A 27486-nucleotide genomic window follows, 5' to 3' on the forward strand; every position below is an offset into this window, starting at 1 on the left:
TTTGCAACAACAAAACATATCAAAACACACTTAAACACTAAATGACTTTAATATTAACTATTTGTTTGCAAGGCCTACCAAATTTTTAAGTTTTCCCTAACTTTCAATTTTAAGCATACAAAGTTCAAAAAGAAAGATTATGTCCAAGAACTGTTGACTATCTGGATTCATTTGTTTTCAAAAATATACTTGCAAATAACATTAAAAAAAAACCTAAGATACAGTTAAAATGGCATGAAGCACCACCAAAAAAAAAAAAAAACAACAACAACAGCAATAACAACAAAACATATCAATACACGCTCCATCACCATTCCCTTTGTACGCCTTTCCTTAATCCTTGCTTAATTCCCATTGTCCTTAACCTTCTCCCTTCTTGCACTGAAGAGCCGAGGAGGGCCGAGGTGAGCGCGCACAACACTCTTTCCCAATCCGAAATTCTCTTTATTGCGTCTCTTTCAATCTCGTAGTGTAGCGCCTTTTTCTTTCACACCACCTCATGGGTAGGAGATTAAAGGTTCTAGCTTTGTCTCCCACCACTTGCCATTACATGTGACTTGTCACTTTAAATCCATACTAGTGTGTAGTGTGAGGATGGTCATCTCGGCTCGCGTAAGACGAGGCCATTCTTCGCTCCAGAATTGTGGTACTCACGCTGTAGCCACCTCGACTTCAAATCACATATTGATAACCAAGGTGATCCCGCCTTAGTTGTCACCTCGAGCTATCTTCTGGCTAATCACAACCGAAGTCATGACCAAGGACCTCGCGGCCAAACAGCGAGGGATATGACCCCTGACACACTGATGACCTCTGACACACTGGTGATGTCTGACTCTGATAACTATTTTGACACACTGCCTCCTGCACAGGGTAGTCAAATCCATGCGATACGCTGTCTCCATCAGATGTCTAGGGACCTGGACCTACAGTCCCTCCCTCCAAATTGTCTCCTATAAATACTGGGACCTTCCACTAGAAAAGGGGGACGGATCTCTGGTAAAGTGACAAAGAAATTTCCAGCAAGTCTCATACATTGATATCTCATTCCGAACTAACTTAAGTTTCGGAGCTACATCGGGGGACCCAGCCCCTCTTCTTATAATCTAAGCAGGTGATCCGGGTGAAGTGGTTTCTCTGGACAGGAGCACCCACAAGCAACCCGAGGCTACTAGTCCGGTCAAAAATCACCTCTTCAATTGGCGCCATCTGTGGGAACCCGAGAATATCTTAGAATGAAGCCCACGCGTTCTAGGAGAAGAAAGGCTCTCACCATTGGAGCTGATTCTAATGCTGCAGCTCAACAGGAAAATGTCTCAGAAGGACAAGAGTCCCCAGAGACTCGGTCTGCAAACGAAAAAATCATGACCCGTATGACTGAGTTTGTAAATGAGAATCTTAACATCTTCGAATAGTTGGGTAGATATTTTAAGAGGCAAGGCAAACAAAAGGCCAAGTCCTCTAAAAGGAAATCAGATGGGTCCCCCAAAGGTCCATCCGATGAAGAATCCGAAGGAAGGCACTCTATCAGGAGCACCCCGAAGCAAGCCTCTTCTAAGGCTGCTTCCAGAATTGCCTCCATAACTAAGGCATTCTCGCGGGGTTTGCTGGGGAAGCGAGTTGAGGAAGAACCTCGGCATTTGGGAAGGCCAGGAGTGGATTACATGAGAACTCCACCTTTCACAGATGACATCAATGAGGAAAGGCTTCCCCCGAACTTCAAACTCCCCTCAATACCTTCTTACGATGGCCGAGGTGATCCTGAAGACCATATTCATGCCTTCATCTCAACTTTCCGATTATATTGCATTCCCAACCCAATCATCTATCGGGCTTTTCCAGTATTCCTCCAAGGGATTGCTTGAAAATGGTTCTGGGGTTTAGAACCTAGGAGCATATCCACCCTAGGGGAACTAGTGGAGAGATTTTTTCACCGATTTGTATCCTCCAGACTGACGACCAGGACCTCGGCTTACCTGCTGACCATACAGCAGAATCCGAGAGAGTCACTTCGGTCCTATGTACAAAGGTTTCACGAGAAAAGCATGCAAATACCTGATCCCAATGAGCAGGTAACAATAGTTACCTTTACCCACGAGGTCGTTGCGGGGGTGTTTAACACTGGGATACAAAAGAAGTATCCTCGCACGCTCCAGGAGCTCTGGTTGAAGATCAAAAAAGGCATACAGGCCGAGGAACTCAAAAAAGAGGTCCAAAAAGCTCGCTCAAGAACTGATTCCCGAAGGAAGAAGGAAACCAACCGAAATGAGACAGGTACCGCTAGCGGTTTCCAAACCCCCAACCGGAATCGCCGAAATGTGTTTGATAGAATAGCCAAGGGGAAGTCACATATCCTTGATTCTGAGCTAACTCCTTTAAACACCACCCGATCCCGAGTGCTCTCCGTAATGGAGCAGAATAACCTCGAGCGTGCCCCCCCCGAAAATGTACGGAAACAGGGAGAAGAGGAACTCCAACCTCTACTGCCTGTACTACCGGGACATCGGACACGAGACGGAAGACTGTAACTACCTCAAAAGAGAAATAGAGTACCTAATCAAGCAGGGGCACTTGAAGCAGTTCATCCACCAAGCTGGAGGTCGTCAACGAACTGATTCTCTTCACGAGAGCCGAGGTGATCAACAGCGAGATGACTGGCGGAGGTCGAGAAGTAACTGCCGACCCCCTGAGCATCCTAGGGAGACGAGAAGGTCTCCCCGAGATGGGTCCTCGGGTCATGAGTTAGGATACGGGCCAAACATTGCCGGGATCATCAACACCATTGCCGGAGGTCCGACTGGAGGAGACAGCCAAAACTCCCGAAAGAGAACCTACAGGCAAGGTAACCCCGACCAGGTCGAGCCGAGCTCTTGCTTATCCGAGGTGATATCGTACGGTCCCAGTGACCCAGTCCCCGCTGCTTCCAGCAGTCATGAACCCCTGGTGATTGAAGTGTTCTCCAACAACTACATAGTTAAGAAGGTGTATGTTGACCCAAGGAGTTCGGTGGACGTCATGTATCTCCGGACTTTTGACAGCTTGAAGCTAACCAAGGAGTAGCTAACCCACGTGAGGACCCCCCTGGTAGGGTTCGGGGGACATGTAGTGCACCCTGAAGGGATGGTCACGTTAATGGTGACTGTGGGACATCACCCCCGCTGTCGTACAATTCCCGTCAACTTTATTGTGGTCAAAATTGACTCTCCCTACAACCTACTCATGGGCCGACCTACACTTAATACTCTGCGTGCAGTATATTCCACGTATCATCTAAGTTTCAAATTTTCAACTTCAGCGGGCATCGTCGAGGTGAGTAGTGATGTTTGTGCGACGTGAGAGTGTTATCTCGCCACCCTGCAAGCCGCCTCTTCCTCGACCTCCGAGTTGAGGTCCGAAAGAAGGTTCAATATCCTCTCAATCGACTGTATAGATCCTCAGCAGACCGGGAAGTCGAAGAGGCTGGAGACCGGTGATGAGGTGAAGGATGTCCTCTTGGACCTCTCAAGGCCCGACCAGATTGTCCGCGTCGGCATCCATCTGCCTGACACAATGAAGAGGTAGATGGTGGACATCCTTAGGGAGTTTCGGGATATTTTTGATTGGGTTGCCGAGAAAGTTAGAGGAGTGCCACACTACCTCATGGTGCACGAGTTGAATGTTGATCCTCAAGCACGTCCAATTGAATAAAAGAGAATGCACTTCGACCCCGAGCGCAGTAAAGCGGTAGGTGAGAAGGTGGACAAGCTCCTACCTGCAAAAATAATCAAGGAAGTGCAATACTTGACCTGGTTATCCAACTCAATCATGGTCAAAAAGGACACGGGGGGCCTGGAGAATGTGCGTCAATTTCACCGACCTGAATAAGGCCTGTCCTAAGGACTGTTACCCATTGCCTAGAGTCGACGCCCTAGTGGACTCGGCGATGGGCTACGAAATCCTCTATTTCTTCGATGCCTTCAAGGGGTACCATCAGATCGGGATGAGCGAGGAGGACCAGGAGAAGAAAACCTTCTATACAGATCAAGGTGCGTACTGTTATACCTCCATGCCCTTTGAGTTGAAGAACGCCGGAGCCACATATCAGCTCTTGGTCAACCGAGCTTTTAAATCTCAAATAGGCTGACATGTCGAGGTGTACGTGAACGACATCCTCCTCAAAAGTTAGAAGACATCCACTTTCCTGTCCGACCTGAAAGAGGTCCTCGGGGTTCTCGGAGATACCCAGATGATGCTGAACCCCAAAAAATATGTTTTCGGGGTCATTTCGAAAAAATTCTTGGGATACCTCGTTTCGTGGCGGGATATAGAAGCAAATCCTGACAAGTTGAAGGCGGTCCAGGAAATATCTTCATTTCGGTGCATCCGAGACGTGCAAAGGCTTATAGGGCGATTGGCAGCCATGAACCGGTTCTTGTCGCAGTTCGCTTCTAAGGCACTGCCCTTCTTCAAGGTGTTAAAGAAGGCTGACAAGTTCTCCTGGACAGAAGAATGCCAACAGACCTTTGAGCAAATGAAGGAGTATCTGCACCACCTCCCAACACTTACCTCACATCGGCCTGGGGACAAGCTATACTTGTACCTGTCTGCCGCCGATGGGGCTGTAAGTATCGCATTGATACTGAAGAAAGGTGTTCAGATGCCGGTTTATTATGTTAGTCGGGTCCTTCGAGAGTCCGAGACTAGATATGTTCAAGCAGAAAAGCTCGTGCTGGCCTTGATCCACGCAGCTCGTAAGTTGAAACCCTATTTTTTAGCTCACCACATCTGTTTGAGAACAGATTAGCCTCTCAGGCAGGTAATATCGCGGCCCGAAGAATCTGGTCATCTTACTAAATGGGTCACTGAATTGGGAGAATACAATTTATCCTACGAGCTCCGGACGGCCATCAAAGTTCAAGCCCTTTCGGACTTCCTAGCCGAACTCACTTTCAATGAAGTGAATGAGTCTACCTCAGCTTCTGCCAAGCCTCACCAATGGATCCTGCATGTGGACGACTCGTCTAACAACGAGGGTAATGGAGCAGGTTTGCTCCTCGAAAATTCTCAAGGAGAACTGTGTTCGTACGCCCTATGGTTTGATTTCACAGTCTTTAATAACGAAATCGAATATGAAACTGTCATCGCCGGCCTACAACTAACTCGTGGGCTCGGAGCTCGGCACATCTTGGTCAACAGCGACTCCCAACTCGTCGTGTGCCAGATACTTGGTAAATATGAGGCCAGAGAGGTGGTCATGCAGCGTTACCTCTCCAAAATTCACCAATTAACTGCACACTTCGAGTCCTTCGAAATTCAAAGGATATCTCGGTTGCAGAATAAGCGGGCTGATGCTCTATCCCGACTCGCTTCCACTTCTTTCTCTGACTTGAATAAAATGGTTTTCATTGAGGTCTTGGCCGAGCCGGGCCATTTAGAAGAAATCATATGCCCCGTTTATTCAGATGACACCTGGATGGGCCCGTTAGTTCGGTTTCTTGGACAAGGAAAGCTTCAGGAGGACCGAGCCGAAGCAAGGAAACTTCAGCGCAAGACAGCCCGGTATGCTCTCCAGCAAAACCTCTTGTACAAGAGATCTTACCTCGATTCATGGTTGCGGTGTATCACACCAGAGGAAGGGAAAAGAATTCTCCTAGACATACATGAAGGGATTTGTGGTGCCCACGTCGGCTATAGAATACTGGTTAAGAAGGCCCTATTACTTGGGTATTTTTGGCCGACCATTCGACGAGATTGCCAACTCCTGGTCCTTAGTTGCCCTTCCTGTCAACACCACGCCCCTGAGCACCACTAACCAACTAACCTTATGATCCCTATCACCTCGCATTGGCCATTTGACCAATGGGGCACCGATATATTTGGTCCATTCCCCAGAGCCCCCGGCAACTATGCTTATGTAGTAGTCGCAGTCGACTACTTCACCAAATGGGTCGAAACCGAGCCCTTGAGAAGCATAACTGGCTCAGTAGTCCAAAAATTCTTTTTAAAAAGTGTGGTATGCCGCTTTGGAGTGGTAATATCGGACAATGAAAAGCAATTCGTGGACAACCCTTTCAAAGGATGGTGTGAGAATCTTGGAATCAAACAGCACTTCATCTCGGTTGGACATCCCCAAGCCAATGGACAGGCCGAAAACTTCAATCGTACACTCCTCCACGGCCTCAAAATTAGGCTGCATTAGACCGGGTCATTTTGGGTAGAATAGCTCTCCAGTGTTTTGTGATATTACCGGACAACACCGAAATCCGCAACACAAGAGACCCCATTCTCCCTAACCTATGGGTCCGAAGCCGTGGTTCCTGTCGAGTTCATCACCCCGAATCCGCGCATGGCAGCCTTTGCTGCCGAGGTCAATGAGGAAGAAAGGCGAGTAGACCTCGACCTCGCCGAGAAGAAGCGCGACATCGCGGCAACTAAAGTAGCACTATACAAAAATATCCTAACTAGCTACTATAATGTTCGGGTCAAACACGTACGGTTCAGACCAAGAGACCTCGTGCTCCGAAAAAATTCGATCAGCCGAGCTGAATCTCAAGGCAAGTTAACTCCCAAATGGGAGGGACCCTATCGTGTTATTAAGTCTAGTCAAAATGGATGTTGTAAATTAGCTTACAGAGATGGTTCTCAGGTACCCCGGACTTGGCATGCTGAGAACCTCAAATTGTATCACCCATGAAGGGTATGTATCTATTTTTCATATTTACTGAAGTTATTTCTTCCTTGGTTCTATTTTATCCCAAGTAAAAAATAAGGGGACAAGTACAAGAGAAGAAGAAAAAAAGACAAACATGAAAGGGAAGAAGTCAATAGCATTAAAAAATAATAAGTGATTACAAAAAGTCGAGGTCCGGGATGATTCTAAGCAAAGCATCCAATACCTCGGCGCTTGGTTACAAAAATGATAAAAGGGTAGGAATGCTTTTTCCTGCCCTGGTGCCTTGGTCGCCCCCAGTCTCTTCAGCACTGGTGTTTTCTCAGCCGACCTCATCACCACCGGGCTCATCCTCTTCCAGGTCGAATTCAAAAAGCCATCGGTTTAATTCTGCTCAAACCTCAGCCAGGTCCTTCCCGGCTTGGATGCCCTGGGCACGCGGTCGCATAACTCCTTGGCATCTTCGTTGAAATTGAATTTATTTTAGAGAGACTCCAGTTGTTCAGAAGACAGGAAAGGAGATGCATCGTTGACGGGCGAGGTGTACCCAAACATGAAATTTGACAGAGTTAACTCGCCGAGATCATGAGTGAAAGTCTCGAATTTTCGGAAAGTTTCCACAGCCGAGGCGTCTGCCCTCTCTATGGCCTCCCGAGCTGATTGTTCATCTTGAGTCCTCCTGTCTTTTTCCACCTCCAGGGCTGTCCTTAAGGAATTGGTCGTGGCCTCGGCTTGCTCCAGGTCGATCACTACCTTGTTGCGTTCTTGTTAGGCCGCCTCTAACTTTTCTTCCAATTTGGAAATTTTTTTGTGAAGCTCAGAGGACGGCTGATAGTTTTCGACAAATTCGATGTAGTGTTGGGTCATCTCGACTAGGAAGGTCGTGGTGAAAACCCAGGAAACCGAGACATTTTGCATCAACTCGGCAGGAATGAGTTTCCTGGCATAAGTGCTGTCCATTGGTAGAACTGAATGTATCAGAAGCTCCTGAGCAACGAGGGAATTTTTGCAGCGGTTATTTACATTGAGATCCCACTCCGGACACCATTGCGCGCCGGAGTGCCTCTTATCCTCCCCGACTTTTTGGGCAGGCACGTGGTGAAGGTTGAATAATGACGATCCCATTACTGGAACTTCGGGAAGAATCGTCACACCTTGGTTGGGGAGGAGAAGATGCTATTGTCACGCCCTGAACGGTCACCCCCTTTGGAATGGCCGAGGTACGGGAACCTTCTCCCGTAATTATCACTGGAGAATTGCGGCTCGCAGTGGCCGCGGTCGTCTTCTTCTTCGGCCGAGTTGACGGCTCGGCCGTGTTCTTACGTTTCGTTGGCCTTTTGGCTATCTCAGTGGTGCCCGAAGTGATCAAATCGGAAATTCTCACCACTGCAAAGCATAAAAGTAGAGTTATTTAGAATCCAGGAAAAGTAAAAACAAAGCCATGAATGGAAAAATACAAGGTTTTTGAAGCCTAGTAGAGAAGAAAGGAGGATGTTCCGGGCTGATCAGAGCTCGATTGATCCCGCCGTTAACAAGGACTGCTTCGGGAAGAGCCCAGCAGTTGATCTTGAGACCCGACCCTAGGAGCTTCCGGAAGTTCTCCTCCTCTAAGTTTCCCATAGAGGTATCCTTAACCGGGGTGGGAGGCTTCCACCAGAATCCCCTTGGGAAATCATCAGCCGAGACGAAAACAAAATTGCGCTTCCAGTCCTTTATAGAAGTGGGGGCATCCACTACCAACTTGGGGACTTTGTTCCCGAAGTAGAACCACCCCTTCTCACTCCCACTATATTTTATGGTGTAACAGCGGCGGAAGAGATTGACGGTGGGGGTTATTTTCTGATGTCGGCACAGCATTTGAAAGCCGACAAGGACCCAGACTGTATTGGGGGTGAGTTGAGTGATCCTAACCCCCCAATACCTCAGGCAATTTCGGAGGAACCAGGTAGTCGGCATCCTGAACCCGGCCTCTAACTGATCGGCGTAGATGGCCACCCTACCCCTTGACGGGAGTTCGGCTGACTGATCCGACCGAGGTGGATAAATGCTGTAGTTTCTCCGCCAAGGGTACTTGCGAACCAGCTCGGCTATCAATGTCTGACCCATGATACTGCTAAACATGGGGACCTGGCCGTAGTCAATGGATGTAAGTCTAGAGGGGTGGCTGGCTCTTGCACGCCCTCGTCCCTTGGTATTTCGTTGCAAAGGTCGTCATTGTAGAGGACTTCGATTTCTTCTTCGCTCTGTGCTTGGGGTGTCCCGGCCTGATTAGACGCTTCGACAGTTTCTCCTCTGGGCTCGGAGACAGTTCTCTCCTCGGAGGGGTCGGGCCTCTCCGTTTCGGTGAATCTTGTCCTCACCATCTCCTTATGTGTGCGGGCTATTCTAGCCATAAGTAAAAGAGAAGGAGTGATAAACTTACTCTTAAAGGAAGTCGGAATTTTGGGGGTTGCCGAGGTGAAAATCTAGAGAAGATTTGTTCTCAGGTGATTAAAAACTTTTGCGACAAAAAGTGAAAGGGTGAAAGGGACCCCCTTATTTATAGGCAAGCGGTAGGAAACTGAAAGGACGGTATCCTTGAGATTCTCGAGAGGACACACTCTCTCCTCATTTATGAAGACGCTGCTCATCTGACCGGTGATTTCGCGTCTACCTATAGACTTTTCATTAAAGCTGCTGACCATCGCATCATCTTCCTTCCAGTCCCATCCACACACGATGACGTGTCATTATCGCAGTTCGCTCTCTGTAACCACCTGCAAGCCTCGGAAAGCAGTGAACGCATCTCTCTTCCCGAGGCTTGGGGGGTTTAGTGAGGATGGTCATCTCGACTCGCATAAGATGAGGCCATTTTTCGCTTCGGAATTGTGGTACTCACGCTGTAGCCACCTCAGCTTCAAATCACATATTGATAACCGAGGTGATCCCGCCGTAGTTGTCACCTCGGGTTATCTTCTGGCCAATCACAACCGAAGTCATGACCAAGGACCTCGCGGCCAAACAGCGAGGGATATGACCCCTGACACACTGGTGACCTCTGACACACTAGTGATGTCTGACTCTGATAACTGTTCTGACACACTGCCTCCTGCACAGGGTAGTCAAATCCATGCGATACGCTGTCTCCATCAGATGTATAGGGACCTGGACCTACAGTCCCTCCCTCCAAATTGTCCCCTATAAATACTAGGACCTTCCACTGAAAAGGGGGACGGATCTCTGGTAAAGTGACAAAGAAACTTCCAGCAAGTCTCATACATTGATATCTCATTCCGAACTAACTTAAGTTTCGGAGCTACACCGGGGGACCCAACCCCTTTTCTTATAATCTAAGCAGGTGATCCGGATTAAGTGGATTCTCTGGACAGGAGCACCCACCAGCAATTCGAGGCTACTAGTCCGATCAAAAATCACCTCTTCATAATGCATTCATCTGATTAGATAATGGTTCAGTTCTCGTCGATTTCTCGGTAGGTCAAATTGGACCCTCCCTTTAGAATAGACTAAAGTAGAGTAGGAACAGGTATAAGGTAGATAAGTACCAATCGATAAAAAAAAAAAAAAAAAAAAGTTAGATAGGAGTGCACACTAATTGGATATCTAATTCCCCAGCTAAAATATTGATCCAGTCTACATTTTGCAGATCAGAAAATTTGTTATCCGAACAAATATTCGCATATTTGGATATTCGAATTTACTGGATTAGCTATATGGGTATTCGATTTGTGTCCGATTCAAAATTAATTTGTGGAAATATTGGGAGAAATTCTTCTAAAATTTGGACTTGAGATGCTGGCAACAATTACCCAAATAGTATGATAAAGCAAATTTGCAATGAAGATCATCACCTTTCATCTATGACTATTGTGATAAATCCACTGTAATTATAAAATAACATAATATTCTAGGTGAGGTATGTATTCTTTTTCATTGTGACAAAAAGATGACATAAATACATAATATTTATAACTAATGTAAGAAAAAAAAAAGATGATGCCAATAGTATCCATGATGAAATTTTGAGGATTTGAAAATTGAGAAAAAACTTAGAGGAAGGACGGAGCCAGATAATCTTAAGGGTGGGCAATTGCTCTCCGTCACGTTTGATGAACTTAGATAAGTAATAGGCTTTAAAGCTTTCAAAGTTTTTAGTTTTGCAGTTGGACCCCAGAACTGTATAGAATTGCTTTGTTTTGTTATATTGCCTCCTACATCCCTCTAAATTTCCTCTATATATTTAGATACAAACTCAAATTTTGTCAAATTATATTGACATCCTAAAGAATGAAATATTATATTGATAGTGGTGACTATTACCAAAAGTATTGGACTTATCTAAATTAAACACTGATGTCGATTTAATTTAAAAGAAAAAATGGTTTTAACATTGTAGATACAACTACATTGTGTATTCTACATAGCAAACTTAGGAGAATAATTTGAACTGCCAAGTCTCCCTAATCTCTCATTGCTCACAGCCCAGTTCGATATTTTTCGTTCAATCAATTTAGGGCAAAATTGAACTATTTAAAAATTACCCCAAAAGTATTCTAGAAATATCACATTTGGGTATGATTTTTTATTTTTAAAAAAATCAACATAATTCTATCTAAAACCACATTAAAAGCACCCAATTCAAACAGGCACTTCAAGAATTTATACTTTTGTATTTCCAATCTTCAAAGTACTATAACTTTTTATAAACATGATATGATATTTCTCCCTTTTTGTTCAAACTCTAATCATCACATGTAGAATAATTTAGTTTGATCTAGAAATAATGATTCAAGGTTTCATATGAGCTTGTCAAGGGCTCTCTAATCTATTTTGGTGGAGTATAATTTAGAAAAGTGATTTAGAAATAATAATTTAAACTTTCATCGAGGCTTCTAAAGTTTCTGTTGTTCTTCAAGCTTTTGAGCTCCAATCAAAATTTCCTCTTAGTTGCTTTCCCTATTTCTGTACTGCCAAAGTCATGTATTGAAGCATAGATAAGGCAAAGAATTCGAATTTCGGCCTTATCTATTTTCTTGGTTATAATGTAGGATTCTCTCCCTTTTGTTGCTGGAATATTTATAGATGCATATAAGAAGATTCCTAGTATCATATCAATTAGTAATAATCTATAATCAATGACTTACCTTGTCATCTTTATTATGATCCTATTCTTTTTGCAAAAATGAAGGAATTTCCCATATTCACTCAACTACTTTAAAAAAACTTACACTTAAAAAAAAAAGCTTTAAAAGCCATGCATAACAATTGTTAAAATCACCTCAACATTTCACATTATGCTAACATATGGTAGTAACTAAAGGATAAATATGAATCGGCTAGTTGACTCAGCTAATTTAGGAGGTCATATTCTGGGTATTTTTGTTGCACTATATAGGGTTACAAACAAATCGAATTGCTAGCAAGGAATTCGGTCAAAAAGAGCTCAAGCATACTTGTTAACATAATAAGCTACACTCGAGCATGCTAATATTTTTTTTTCTAAAGCTCAACAAGCATATGTTTATTCATCTCTGTATACATGTTAAATTTTTTTTAATTTTTCTGTTACATTACTTAAATATCTATTTCATTTTAGACAAATTATTTCTTTCACTCAGCTCGAGCTTGATCTAATCTCGAGTAAAGACTCTAACTCAATCAATTGTCTGAGCAAACTTGTCTCGAGCTCGACCACACCTTTTATATTGAATTTTGATTTTGATGCTTGATTAAACTCGTTGATACTCTTGCTATTCCGACCTTAGGATGTAGGCTAGATTGTATTAGTAGCTCTCCCACTATATATATAGGTTTTTGTTATTACAATATTTTGCCTAAACCTGTCTTGCAAGGACTATATGCCTTTGTTTGCTACACTGCAGCGGAAAGTGAATGGCTGGGCAAACAAGAAGCTTAGTTACAGTGGCCGTTTGCAGCTTACTAAATTTGTGATGTTCAGATATACCAGTCCCCTGCCTTTATTTTGCTTAAACCTGTGATTAGAAAGGTTGAAAGCATGCATTATGTCTTCTTTTCATTGGACTGGTGAAATAAAGAGTCATTATGGGGTTAGAGTGAGTTGGAAAGATATGTGTAAACCTTCGAAAAAGGGGGTTTGGGTGTGCATGACTTGGCACTTTGGAATACTTGTCTTGTTCTTAAGCTTCTATGGAATCTAAATGCTAAGAAGGACACTCTTTGGCTCAAGTGAATACACATGTTTCAGCTTAAACAAAAATCTCTATGGGCAGTTTCAGTGCTTGCTAACTGTTCATTGGTGTGGAGAAAACTGCCCAAGACAAGACATCTGGCCCTTCCTCTTGTGAAGAGGGTGATTGGAAATAGAACTAACACACAATTTTTTGGTATGATTGATGGCATCCAGTAGGGCCATTATATCTGCACTTTACTGGAAACTTGCTTAGATGCTTTGGATTATCCCTCTCTAATTCTGTGGCTAAGTGTATTCAAGGGAATGAGTGGAATTTGCCAGGAGGAAGGAAATGCACTATTGAAGTTAAGAACTTGAAGTAACTCACATCATGTGAATCTATTCCTTTAGCAGATAAGCAGGTTTCCACTCTGTTGTTATCTAGCACTAGTGGAGAGTTTACTGTACAATCCACCTTGAAGGCAATTAGGCAGGTTGGTCCAATGCCTTGGTATAATTTGGATGCTGTGCGGAAGACGGCTATACGCTAGGAAGAGGATGAAGGACTAAGAATGTTTATTTAGACTATTTGTTTGTGTACCCTGTAGAGGAGGTAAGGAATTTATGGACCATCTTTTCTTTGAATGTAAGGTTTCTGTAGCTGTTTAGTATCTCGAACGGTTTGCTACCCCCTGCCCAAATGAACTTAAATAGATTATTACACAACGGAATTCCTAATCATTTCTATAGTGAACTACGAAGCAGTAGAAATGGATACCATTGAGTTTGACACCTATTTTTGCCCCTCATATGCACTTATCAAACACTCCCTTCTTAGTGGTAAGTCCGATTAGTTAGAATTCAATTGCTAATTCATTAGTGTTATGATTTTGGAAGCCTAAAAAGTGTTTACCCAATAGTTTATGTGCATATTTGGCTGAAATTGCACCCAAAGTTTAAAAAAAAATTTCTTATTTTCTATGGCACAAGTGATCAAGATTTTAAAATCCAAACCATTCAATGAACCGGAAATCTTACTAGGTTAACCATTGGACTAACTGTAATTAAGTCATTATTGACCTATGGCATAATTAATTAATATGTTTTTTTATTATTATATAGACCATTACAAACTAAAAAAGAACTAACTGTGCTAAAACATGAAATTGTAATAATATTAAAAATGAAAAAATTTGTGAATTTATGAATAAAGTTTGAAAAGTTTATATAAAAATAAAGCTACAATATAAATTGTATAATTGTAATAACATTTTTTAGATAGAAATACAGAATGTAGTAAGAAATTTTGAAATTTTAAACAATTTAGAGCTAAATTGTTATTTTTAAAAGGTGAAATGACACAAAAATAGACATTGCATAAATTTCAGGTAGATATGAAATCTAAAATGAGATATAAGGATTACATGAAAAAAAAATAAGAAAAGTAGTAGTACTTGGTTGGCAGTTGCAGCATCAGATATGTGGGCTACATTTTTGGAATAAGGACCCGATAAACTTCCCCTGTAATTGCCGAAAGGGAAAATAGCGATTTAGTCCTTCAACATTTTACTTATGTCGATTTAGTCACTTAACTTTGTTTTATCCCAATTTGCCTCTTTAACTTAAATTTTGTATCTAATTAAATCCTTTTACGATGGCACCACCAATTAAAACATTTCCAACACAAAAGTAACCGTCCATGCAATTTTTTTGAAGTTTTTGTAAAAAATATATTGTAACAATTTGATATATCTGAGGTAAAAAGATAATTAAAAAATATATTTACGAAAAAACGTAAAGATTTTTTGATGAAAAATAACCTTTCAAATATTGAACTGTCGATCATATAGTGTAACAGAAAATCGACCGAACCGATTGAACTGTCGATCAGATAATTTTACATGGCAAAAAATGGTTAAGAAAAACCTAGAGAAATGCAAGATAGACCCAAAAAACTTACCCTATAATTGCTGAAATGCAATTAAATTCATATGAAAATATGCTGGTTTTATTTTTCAAATCACTCTAGAAGAAGCTACAGCCTACAATACAAATGAAGTTGGAACATACCAAGACAAATGAAACTCCAAATTCCAATGGCGGGAGAATATTGGCTTTAAGCTCCCAAAATGAACCGTAAAAGTACAACACACAGAGTGCTCTAGTTGCAGAAATGGAAAGACGAGGAGCAGAAGACCCCTTTGGCTCGCTCATCAAGCTCTGCCAAATCACTTCCTCCCAGGAACTGAAATTACAGAACTGCCCTTTTGCTCTAGAATCCGAGAAGTTCCCTGACGCCGTCGATTCTTTGCCGTCACAATATTCCCCAAACCCTCCGGCGTCGGAGCCTCCGGGAATTATTATGGTCTCCCCTCCCGAAACCGATGGCGAGGATGGGGATGACGACAGGGCTTCGATTTACGATAGTAATCCTCAAGAAAATGAAGAATTCCAAACCCCTCCTGAGCACCATAATATATCCGCCTCATCCTCGCAAGAAGAACCCCAGAAACTTGCTACACCCATGACAACCGTTGATGAGAGAGTTGACGGCTCGGATGATGTCGGGATGGTGGCAATTGATGCTGGTTGTGGTGAGAATGAGGCTAGTTTTGTATTAGGAGCAAGAGGGGAAAGTCTAGGGCTTATGGAGACGGAGGAATTGGAAGGAGAAGTTGAGGAAATCGAAGGAATTGAGAGGGAATCGAAGAAATTTAGGGGTTTTGAGGGTGAATTAGATGAACCCGTGTCGAAGAAAAGTAGGGTTTGGGAGGAGAATTGGGATTCGGAGAGGCAAACTGTATGTATTGATGAGACAGAAATTACAGAGAAGGTTGATGGTCTCGATGAGCAGGTGCCTTTTTATTTGGATGTGGATGAGAATGATGAGGGGATAGGGCTTGATGAGGATAAAATTGTAATTGATCTAGATTCGGGTGACGAATCTGTGGGAATTGATGGGGCTCGTCAAAATGTTGAAATGCAGAAAAATGTTGAGGAGATATCTGATGGTCAGAATGATAGTGAGAGAGAAATGGAGAAGGTTTACTGTGGTCACGATGGTGGTGTTGGTAATTCGGGGGAGCAGGAGGAGGGTGGTGATTTAGATAACGGTGAAAATTATGTGATGATAAATGGAGGTCTGGTGGTGGAGGGATTTGAGGAAGGGCACTGGGAGAATGGGAATGATGAGCTGCGGGAGGGTGAGGGGGTTTCTGGTGGTAAGAACATAGAAGAAATTGAAAAGTTCAAGTACACGGGTAAAAGTGGTGTTGATGATCCAGGGAAGGAGAGGGATGTTGGTTTAGATGGCGGTAACAAAAGTTCGTTGGTAAATGGAGATTTGGTGGTTGAGGCATCTGAGGAAGGGAATAGGAACAATAGGAATGATGAGGTGCAGAGAAGTAGTGAAAAAGTCGTAGCTTGTAGGAACATAGGCAAAATTGAGCAGTTCAGGTACCATGGTAGTGGCGATGATGGGAATCAGTGCTCAAAGGAAGTTGTTCAAAGAAGGCGTGAATTGCCATTATCATTGAGGGAGAAGGGTGATGATGTGGGAGGAAAGCCGAGGGTTGGTAAGTCGGATGTGAAAAATCCACCTTGGAAGGAGCTTTTGGATACTGTGGCAGTTGTTTTGGGAAAGGCGAATGATGCAAGTGAAGATGTAGATTTCTTGGAGGCAGCAAAGAGGAAGGGTATGACCTTTCCGCAGCCTAGATGGATTTGAAGTCTATGCTTACTACTTGAAAAGAGCATGCATTTGAAACTTTTAGATGTGTAGTTGAATAGAAATTTGTAGTTGGACTAATGTTAATGTGAGTTGTTCTGTTGAATGTATCATCTGTCATTTAAAGTGAGGTTCAAGTTCAGTGCTTTGGGATTTTGATTGGCACAAGGATGACCTTCTACACTCGGTTTATTTGTAGTCAGAAACAAGAAGTAACTTCTCATTAGTGTTTTGTCAAGCTATCTTGGTGTAATTGGTGGTTTGCTAGAAGAACCTCTTGTTATTGCTTTAACTTTAACAGTTCTGCATAAAAGGTAATTTTGGTGACTTTGGAGATTTAATCCTTTCATTGTGATATAACTCAATCTTTTCATGCATTGTAACTTAAAAGACTCTATGACGAAGGGGATACCACGGTGGCAATTTCTCAACTGGTATATGATCTACTTTCATGACTTCAAATTTCTGTTATTGATATGTCCAATATGCAGGTGCTAATTCACAACGTATGTCAATTAGCCTGTTAAAACTTCAACTGTCCTGTTTCAATGTCAGACTAGTCTCTGTAAGTTACTGAATAAGGGGAGGAAATGTCTGAAAATGCTTTTCTTGTTTTCTTCTCTTTTTGCTTTTATATTATGAATGCCTAGACTGACATGGGTTGTTTACAGACAAACGAGTTAAAAGAGTTTTCACTTCTGGAAATAACAGCTACTGCAATTGCTTTAGTGATGTGTTCTTGATTTCTCTTTTTCCTTTGGCAAGAAGCGACTCAGGTCTTATATGTTCTTCTTGTTCTGTGTCTGCTTTATTAGTAGTGTTGCCTACGTATTCTGGTCCTTTCAGACGCAACATGTTTTGGTTAATATTGAAAATAGCACAAATATTATATGTTTCTTTTTAAGCAAAAAAAAAAAACTAGAAAATTTAATTTGTAGCTTGTCACTCTTATTTTAGGTCCTATGTGGTTTTATCAGGTGGAATGATTTTTCTAGAATTAATAATATTTATTTTCTTTCATAGAATTAATAATATTTTATGAACTCATCAACGTGGTAATTTAAGAATGAAATAGAAGGCTGAATTATTTTTTTCCCTTTTTTGGGCTTGATATATTTATCTCCTCATTGTGATTTGTATTTTCGTCGTAAGTGGCGAGAAGAAAAGAGTAGTAGCAAATAGTTCCCTTCGTACGACGCCGTCTGACTTAATATACCTGCCTTTAGCCTCACCTGCTAAGGGAAAGTGGCGGGTGGGCCGTACACCCTTACCTAACCTCAAAGAGGCGGGAAGGAGCCAACGGTCCCATTCAAATTCAAACGATCCTTCCGAAAACTATTACAGTGATGAGACTCTCACTATCCTTCTCCATTTCCATGTGCCCCTGTGCTTGGATCAAGCTCGGAAAATTGGAACGGGAACGGGAACTCTTCAGAGTCTCATCATCGGAATCGCCATGGTCTTGGATTGATAGATATAGTAAGAATTGCAAAATCCTCCCAAATCATGCCAAGATGCATATTATCCTTAAGGAAGCTTAATGGACAGGGGTCATCAAACTATTTTATTAGAATGATTATTTAGATTTTTGCGTTTAAATAGGTGGAAACCCTGAGGTGTTTTTTCGTGGGTGAATTGAATGAATGAGATGAAAACATAGGTGCACAGAAAACATGAAATTTCTAATGGTAGAATTTTGGGAATAGAAACTTGAAACGTAAGAAGAAAACGAAACAATTTTTTAATCTTAGAAAGTAAATGATAGGTTGGGCTATTGATGAGGATTTAGTTTTGAGAGGTTTAAACATGTTGGTTTCCGTGAAACCAATTTTTTAATTCTTAGAGGAATGGATAAATTTGAAGCAATTATGTTTCTTTTGTTCTTAATCTCTTTTGATTATGTTTACAAATTAAAGTACTTACTGAGAGAGAGTCTGAGACAAAGGTCATGCATGCTAAGGGAAGACAGATTGATTTTGGGGACCCATTGATTGTATAGTGTAATATAAATTATTCTGTCTCAAAAGTGATTTTCAATTGCTTGAAAATTCAAAAATAATGGATCAAGAAGTTGGTCCATTTTCGCATGAAAAAGAGCAAGATTCATACTCTGTTGTTTATATCAAAATTTTCATCACCTAACTCCAACAGAACACGATGTAATCAAACTTATGGTTAACTTCCATACACGAAGTGGAAATGTGGTAGTTTTGGTCCAATTCCCACCAACAAAAGACAGCCCTGCCTGCACTGTCAGTTACATTTGAACCTCAACAAAGATGTGGGATTTCGGCACAGTATTGCTTTGATCTTCAAGGACACCTGCATAAGGAATTATGACCATTTCTTCAACAGATCTTACTTTAACTCAGTTCGTCACAGGCCAGCAAAAATCATTACCTTGTTGGTAACCATTGTTGGAGGTCCGTAACTCAAACACAGGGCTATTCATGCCTTTTCCCAAGCGATCTGAGTACGAATTTGGATACCACAAGAAGCAAGCACATCTAGATGATAAGCCCTTCCTCAATGATCTTGAAAAATTCTGGAGTAATTAAATGAAGAGAGATGATTTGTATGCAGGAGCTCCAGTACGAAAATGCACTCAAACAGAAGTTGGAAGAAAACAGATGGATAACTTGCTGAATGATAAATCTTCTCGAAATGTTGGTAGGCATCGTTCTACCGGTAGCATTTAAGAAGCTTCTCTCTCAAAGTTTATAGGGACATTCTATCTGGAGGAACAATGACCTTACATATGACTAGCAGCTAATCTTTTGATTAGTATGTAAGCAAGTATTCTCTACAACGTATGAAAAATCTTCACAGACTCGGTTCCCCCAATCTGATCATGATTACTAGTTATTGAATATACCCAATGAATTTCTCCCCTCAAAAGAGCTGGATAAGATATAGCTTCAAATGATGTTTACAGTACTTGAAATTCTGGAGACGTGTTCATTAACAAAGACCACCCTGTATCAAATGGATTACTAATTCACAAACCAGGACCTACCCACAAATCATTGAGATCTCAAGTGATGGCTAGCAAATTGACGTTTAGATAAAGATATGACATTGCTCGGCTCATCGGCCAAGAGAGAGAGATATGCCAGTCACTGATGGCAGGCTTAACAACTATGTAGCATATGGAACTCTTCAAAGTTTTAAGTTACCACCTCTTCGGCGTTATGAGCTATATAATACAATATCTGTCAACCTATACAAAAAGCCACCCATATCCATTTCCTAGAATTCCATGTATGATATAGGTAAAGCAGCCCGAGCCAAAAAAACCAAGAAAAGGGGAAAAGCAACCCTCAAAACAGATCCCACGTTTCATGTTGGCATGCAAAACATATGAAGCACAACAGCTGGGTTTGGAAGAAGTGACAAGACGGCATCTAATAGCCTAGCTATTGTATCAGGGTCGCGCTGCTATGGTTAGGGATGCAAGAGCTGTGGGTATCCTGAGCTACTACAAGTGCTTGCTTGGGCACCAAAACTTGAAGTTGGAAGCAGGAGTTCTGCCTGCGGAAATGAACTGTTGGAAGGCACATCCAGCAGTAGATCCTGATCTGAACTTTCTGCCGTATTGAAAGAGTCCAGCACCAAGGAGCTATTATCAGCAGGCAGGGCAAAGAGACTTCTCGGACTGAAGCATGAGCCATCATTGTCTGTTACCTCCCTGTGTTCATAGCTGGCTTTCATCATCACTCTTTTTGGACTCTTCATTATGGTCTTTGCTGCTGAAAAGGAAATGGAAATGGAGGTTATTCCAATGCGGTTACAAGACATTCATGTGTAATATAAAAAGATCATGTTAAAAACTAGGCCTGTTGAATTAGCTCTGAGGTCTATTACCCTTGGCTGTTTTACCACAGCGAATAATCCAAACAAACAATTTTTTGATTCCAATCATGTGAACCTCTTATACAAAATGTTCATAAGAACTTCCTCGTATGCCGCCCAGCAGCTATCTCAGATCCTTATATTTTAAGAAGCTCTATTTATTTGTCTTGCATCATAATTCAGAAGGCAAGAAAAAGAAGCATAGTAAGAAAGACATCAGCGGACTAGTAAGATATCATAAGAAGCAATTTTTGTTTTGTCTCTGAAGGAGATTGGTTTGACACCTTTTTGCAAGGCCCAAGGCTCAAAAACCCACTCCATTGAACAGAAAACCAAGTGCATAACAATGTTTACATTTAATTGGCTAAAGTCCACGTAATCAACTTTTTTGTATACTGATAGTTGGCAACTATGTAATATCACAAGAAACATCCAGGAACATGCAACCCCTGAAATGATCAACTTGACATGAAACTTGAGCCCTATAGCTTGGCTTTTCACCCCATATCATCTATCAGAAATTTACTACAGTGCTAACACCCTCCAACTATGAGCTGCTTTGTGATCTCAAAGAGAACATGTTCTAAGGACACAAGCAGTTGAGTAATAATAGAAAAAAGACAGTATGGCAGACCTGGAAACTTCTGATATTGTCCATCACGTGATCTTTTAGCATTCACTGAATGACCAGTTGCAACAGCATCAAATTCTCCTGCAACTTCAGACATGCTAATACTACTTCTACATTTAACATCCTACAGCCAGAATATAGTTAGGGTCAATAAATTTATACCATTTTTAAGGGGAAAGAGTGCAACTCATAGCAAATGAGGTCATTATCATGTACAAACCTTTAGTAGATTATATTGACCCACCCATTTTGATTTTGTCAAATTGCACAATACAAATTTCTTCAGAGTCCTACAATCTTCTGTCTTCACCCCCGATAGTGTGTTGTCAAAAACACCTTCAGCAAGCAGCTTCTGGAAGGAAGACAGGTTCTCCTCAAATTGTATGCTATCAAACATGTTTCTGAGACTGTATAGAAACAAGACAACCCTTTTAGTGACGAAGCATGCATGTTAGATCCTTTAAATGCCACTATTTACAACTGACATGAGAATGTGCTTGCTTAGCCAATACTGAGAGCAGAGATGATGATCCAGGATGACATTAAAAGCAGTTTAGCTGATTATATTATGTGAACGTCCACACTTCAACAAGACACCTTGTGTCTGTTCGGATAATTTTCAGAACAATCAAGTCCACTTATATCTATGATGTACAGTTTCCTGTGTGTTTCCAATTTCCAGAGAGCCCCATCATAAATGATGAGCACTTTCTGCATGTGACTTATCAGAATACTTTGAGTTAATCCTCTCTCTCTCTTTAGGTTACATTAGTTAGCATGCTTGATTCTTGACTTCATAGTGACTCGAGACAAACAAGAGGGATGGTGGGACAAACCTCTCAGGTGGTCCAGAAGTATCAATGGACGGTAAATATTTAAGTAACTGCTGATGCTCCTCCTTAGTTAAGCAACTCACAAACTCACCAAAATTGAGAAGATCCTGCATCAGATATAGACAACAACCAGCTTGTCAAACTACATGATTCAAAGTTCAAACATAGAAGGTTCATGGTTCCAATGACTTGGAGCTTAGCAATAAACCTGGAATATTGTATAACCCTGATAAAGTAAGTGAAGTACTGAACTGCAAGATGACCTTTATAAGACTCCAGCTTATGAAATTTGCAACTGAAGACTCAAAAGCAATTAAAAATTGAAAAGAAAAAACAGAGTACGTCTGCTGGACCAAAAAGTTCCAATTTCTGTTGAATACTTGTTGAATGACAAAACATAATATCATCATTTTCTTTTTCTTATTTGTTTTACCATATGAACAAGACAAGTCAAAAAGAATGGAAGATTAGAGCCCTGCAACTTACTTTCAGATCAACATAACATAGTGGCGAACTGTGATGACCCAGCAATTGCAGTTTCTCCAGCTGATCTTTATCCCTACAATATAAGCACAAGCTATAGTTAGACCAAATTTAATTGGTAAGGAAAAAAAAAAGCATAATGACAAGAAAGCATATATAATCACACATGCCAAAGTTTTTAACAAGTTTACACAACAGAGAATGCAGAAACACCTAGTTCACAAACTCTGGAATAAGAGAAATAAAATTCCAGGTATTGTTTGAGTGACTCCTGGTAAAAATGTATTATACGTAGCAAACTATTTCTACTCCTCAATTATAAGGCAATATGTTCTTCAGCTCGAATGGCATCCAATGCCAAATATCAGAAAATGCATCCCATACCACATGGCCATATATTCTCATCTAAAAACTGTCCCTAAGCCCCTAAAGTTATAGCAGTTTTGTCTGTCTGATAACCAACATCATATAACAAATTACCATTTAATCTGCTCTTGTTCCCCACCCTGCCCAGTAGGCTTCTTAACTTTCTCTGCTCCTGGATTTGGAAGATTGACACCTTTGTTATCAGTATGTACAGAAAAGGTTGTCAACCGAGAATAAGCCTCATTGACTGGGTGTAGCTTGTTATCAACCGAAAGGGAGCTAGCTTCTGATTCTTCTTCTCTAGCTATTGAGCTGGGATGCCGAATGAGTACACTTCCATGTCCTATCTCAACAGATACCATAGGTTTGTCACTCTCAAAAAGCAAATCTTCTTCAGAAGACCCAGAGAAGTAGGGAGAATGTTCATGTAAGATGGTATACAGATCCTTGGTAAGCTTCTCAACTGGTGACGGCTTAGCACGAGTAACACAGGTTCTCTTCCTTGAAGGCACCATTGAATCCCAAACCATGGGCTGGGCTGGACCTGAAAATATATAAATGCTTCACAGCCAATTGCATTTTCAATGCAAAGATAATCCTGCAGAATTATGCTATAATAACAATACAATGTCAAACTTAAATAGTATATTTTTCATTCAGAGGAGAAAAGGAAAATAGAAAACTCAGAATTGACGGTTTTACTGGGAAGGCATGGAGAATGTTGATGCAAAAGGCGCTGAAACTCTGTATGAAACTCATGCATATACAGTGAGCCTACCAGTCAAGTCGCTTGCATCAGCACTGCCAAATTGGGCACAGCTCTCAGAATTAGATATAGCAGAGCCTGAACTGGATCTGTTGCTTGTGTCTTCATCTAAACCTTTGCGGAAGCCATGGTTATAATCAGGAGAAAAGGCTCCAACTTCAATTTCATGATTCGGCTTCCGCTTAAGAACCTTTGCCTCTTTATTCTTAACAGAGATATTCTTCACCCTAGAATTTCTATAGTCCTCAAGGTCATCTGGTTCTGCTCTAGCATGTAAAGGGGTATAGTTTACGAGTGTCCCTTTTGTTCTCCACCGGGATCCACATGCATTGCACAGTACTGGCTTCTCTGGAGGCCCATTGCGCCATAGAGGGGTGCCTGTAGCATTGATCAAATGCAAGCGATCAGTATATAATGCTTTTCAGCAGATTATTGACACTGCACACTCTATTTGTCATACAAATATCGCAAAGAAATTACAGGAACAGAATTGTACACATAAAAGCAACAGAGCAATTGATACATACAAAGAGAATTTTAGTAGGAATCTCAGTAACAGATTCTTTCTGACAAAAGAAAAACAAATAGTTGTAAGAGGACTGGCAAGCATTTTAAAGTTTACTCTAAATGAGCTTCTGATATAACGTGTTCACCCCAAATTTGGAAAAGTGAGCTTATTAGTGCATAGGATATCAAAGAAACTCATGAGTGACCATAGAATGGCCATCTCAAGAATGAGAACAAAAGGAGAAGACGAAAAGAGGAATAGTAGGAGTATCATCGATAATGAAAAGTGAAATAATACTTGACAAATGATCTCAGACCAAAATAGCAATATCGGGAGCTAAGGTTGGGATGAAGATGACTCCCACAGGCATCTGCATTATAGACTTGAATTTTCTCAGTCACTGATGTCCAACTTGTTCTAAATTGTTGTATTTTGAACTTGAATACTAGACATATCATACTAGAAGCTGCAATAAATTGGAAATTACAACCACAACAAAGTCCATTATAACTTCCCTACAACTGAAATCCTAGGACAAGCAAATGACAGGCAAGTGAAGATTGTCCAAAATTGTTAACCACTCAGCATGAAGCAATTGGTTTCTAAAAGTGAAGAAGTGCCAAAGATCATTGTTTAGCTGATGGAGCATTGGAATCTCCCATTTAGACAAGCATTGTGGAACTGCATGTACCATATGTTTTAGGCAACACAGAACGAATTGGATTGTGCACATATAAGAAAACAAGATGGTTCGGAGGGTGAAGTCATCATCAGATAGCTTATGAAGAAATGGTGAAATACAAATCAATAAGGTGACTGAATGAGAAATTTGAGCCCTTATTTCGAGAAACAATGCCACTAAACCAAAAAGCAATGTGCCCTTGGATTATATTAGTGGAGGAAATTATGAATCATAATCAAACACCATATGGTTCAGGAAAGGCTGTCCTTCATTTGGGTAAAGTTTGGAAGACTGAACCGGACTGAAACCAGCAAAAATTGGCACTGGTTCTTTACTTGTATTCTTTCAAGTGTGAATAAGATGACCACTTAGTCTAGCAAACGATCATGTAAGGAATGCAAATACAATTGCTTCAAGCAGATCTTTTCAATAAATTCAGGTATTTGCATTTGGCAAGAGTAGATTAATTGAGCCAGGAAGACTTCTAACTGCCATTGGGGTAGCGAAATGGGTACAATAGACTACAAATTGCACAGCTAAACAACAACTCTCAGCCAAATTTCCACTAGTAATACATTGTTCAAGAGAGTCAAAGGGCAGTACACAAACTCAAGAAGAAGAGAATAAGGCTAAGTAGAACATCAAAACAAACAAGAAAACAGAAACCCAGTTTCATTTAACCAATTCAATATTGAAAAGACGATTTTATATTATGAGATTCATAGACAAACAGAGTAGTAGTCTTAACAGCACAAACTAGCGATAATTGTTCAGTTATTACAAACATCTTTTTTGTATTTTTGAAAAATGAACTAGCATATGGGCATTCATTTCTCAAGATTAAACAAACTCATCTCAGCATAGAAACCCATTATAGACCATATGAAAACAAAGAATATCCCAAAAAGAACCCATTTTTCTTGAATATTGAAGAACTTAAATGAAAATATATTTGAAAAAATACGAAAAATAAAAATTAAACTCACTTGTAACACCACAGTGATAGCAAGGTCCTTGCTTTCCCATATCTGTGAATTTCTTTTCTCCCTAAATTTTAAAATAAGCAAACTTTCCAAAAGGATTGAGTCTTAATAGGGAGAAAGAAACCAGTTTTCCCAAGAAAATTTTTTCAACAAAAATTTTAAAAGATTAAACTTTTTAAATATATATGACTTAAATTATTCTTCTTGAGCCAGTTATAGAACTTATGCTTCTGGGTATGAAGCCTTTTTCTACAATATAGTTCTGCAAAAAATAGCAAAAACCCAACAAGACCCAGAGGAGTCTGTATCTTAAAGTCCCAGAAAAACCACTAAAAACAGCAAAAATTCAACAAGTAATTGAAAGGTAAAAAGATGGGTTTTTTAGCTCAGAATCTGTACAACCCAATGGAAAACAGAGAAGACCATTTGGAGATTGTAGGAATCTAATGAATGGGTTGATAAAAGGGAAGGTGAAATGGGAAAAAAGGAAGAGGGGAAGGTTGTGTTTATGTATGACCTCTCTTCTTGTTGTATTGTATGTGAAGTAAATGTTTCAGCTTTCTTTACTGCTTTGCTTTTTCCACAAATTCTTATATTTTTTTTCTTGATTGATGTTAATGTCTATAGATTACTTATACATCTCACAAGTTACAATTTTACTTCTTTCAATTAAGGTATTATAAACACATAAAGAATATTTTTTTTTTTAATAAGTACCTAATGGGGTAGAGGAATATTATTGCTCTATCTTCTTGTTGACTGTAGACTTTTAGTTATATGTTATCTTGAACAGATTGTAGTAGTAGTACAACCATTTTTCAAATACCAGTTTTCGAATAAATGAAAAGGCCAAGAGAGAGTTAATGAATCGTTGAACCTTTTGTTTGAGTATGTGTACTGGTGAATTTTTTTTTTTCTAAAAAAAAAAAAAAGGTATGTATACTGGTGATGATTTTTCTGTAATTACTTATTTAGTTATGGTTGTGAAAAATATGATAACATATGAGAAGAAAGAGTAGAAAAAGATAGGCAGGGCCAAGCCAGAGAACAACAAAAAAGAGAAAGAAACAAGAAAGTTTGTTTGGACTTCTTATATTCTTTCTTTTACCATATACTTCTCTCTGATGTATAAAACTTCTTTTTGGTAAAACAGGAGGTATATGTAAAAAAAAAAAAAAAGATAAGATAAATAAAGGATTGATTGAAAATTCTGATGCGTTTATGGTGACATGATGCTGATAAATAAAATAATATATGTATCTAGAAATTTATAATAATTTTTGTACAAAAAATTAGTTTAGTGTCAAATGTGGTGCCACTATTGGTTATACCAGCTTCAATGCCTCATTTCTCACCATTGATGTGGTTCCAAGAGAGATCTCACATGTGGGTCCTAGATGATGTGGTATGCACTGACCTTCTAGTTTTCTTTTCAATTCAATCTTAATGGAAGGGATATTAATCAATAGTTTGATCTGCTCCTGCGAATTTTGCAAATGATGACTGACTGCTACATGGAACCAAGAAATTAAAATTTGGGATTAAAAAGGAAGAAAACTAGTTTTGAAGAAATTCAGGACCATAATAGTTCTTGTAGATTTTTGTGAAATCTCTTAATTGGGCTTCTCTCCTTTTCTTGCAATGGGGGAGAAATGAGGAATAAAGTACAGTATTCCATGTTTCATAATAGTTATCTAATTTTTTGGTCATGTGGCACTTAAGGTCATGTTCCTCCATTGTTCAAAAAGAAGAAGAAAAAAAAAAAGGTCATGTTCCTCCAATAAGAATTCCAAGTTGGACCAATTTTACCAGAACACAGTAGTGTTAGATTCAACCATTGTACCAGAAATTTTGTTTG

The 27486-nt window shown here is 40.5% G+C and overlaps 2 protein-coding genes across 3 annotated transcripts; one reads left to right on the plus strand and one right to left on the minus strand.

Moving 5' to 3' along the window:
* Positions 1-4225: 4225 nt before the first annotated feature.
* On the plus strand, positions 4226-5791 carry LOC113704963 (uncharacterized). The gene is made up of 2 exons (XM_027226826.1): positions 4226-4730; positions 4854-5791. Exons 1-2 carry the CDS (start codon positions 4226-4228, stop codon positions 5789-5791), a joined length of 1443 nt encoding a protein of 480 aa, XP_027082627.1.
* A 13775-nt stretch (positions 5792-19566) lies between these two features.
* Positions 19567-26142, minus strand: LOC113703910 (GATA transcription factor 26). Of its 2 annotated transcripts, none has more exons than XM_027225426.2 (8): positions 25632-26142; positions 23468-23833; positions 22804-23233; positions 22327-22399; positions 21844-21947; positions 21228-21414; positions 21011-21131; positions 19567-20273 (listed from the first exon to the last, which is right to left on the minus strand). In XM_027225426.2, the coding sequence occupies exons 1-8, from the start codon at positions 25669-25671 to the stop codon at positions 19969-19971; spliced, it is 1626 nt and encodes a 541-aa protein (XP_027081227.1). In that variant the 5' UTR covers positions 25672-26142; the 3' UTR covers positions 19567-19968. The 2 variants fall into 2 exon arrangements, with proteins under 2 accessions (XP_027081227.1, XP_027081228.1); XM_027225427.2 differs by having other exon boundaries at positions 19770-20270.
* Between the last annotated feature and the right edge of the window lie 1344 nt (positions 26143-27486).

This window comes from Coffea arabica, chromosome 8e (genome assembly GCF_036785885.1).
Source record: "Coffea arabica cultivar ET-39 chromosome 8e, Coffea Arabica ET-39 HiFi, whole genome shotgun sequence".
Lineage (NCBI taxonomy): Eukaryota > Viridiplantae > Streptophyta > Magnoliopsida > Gentianales > Rubiaceae > Coffea > Coffea arabica.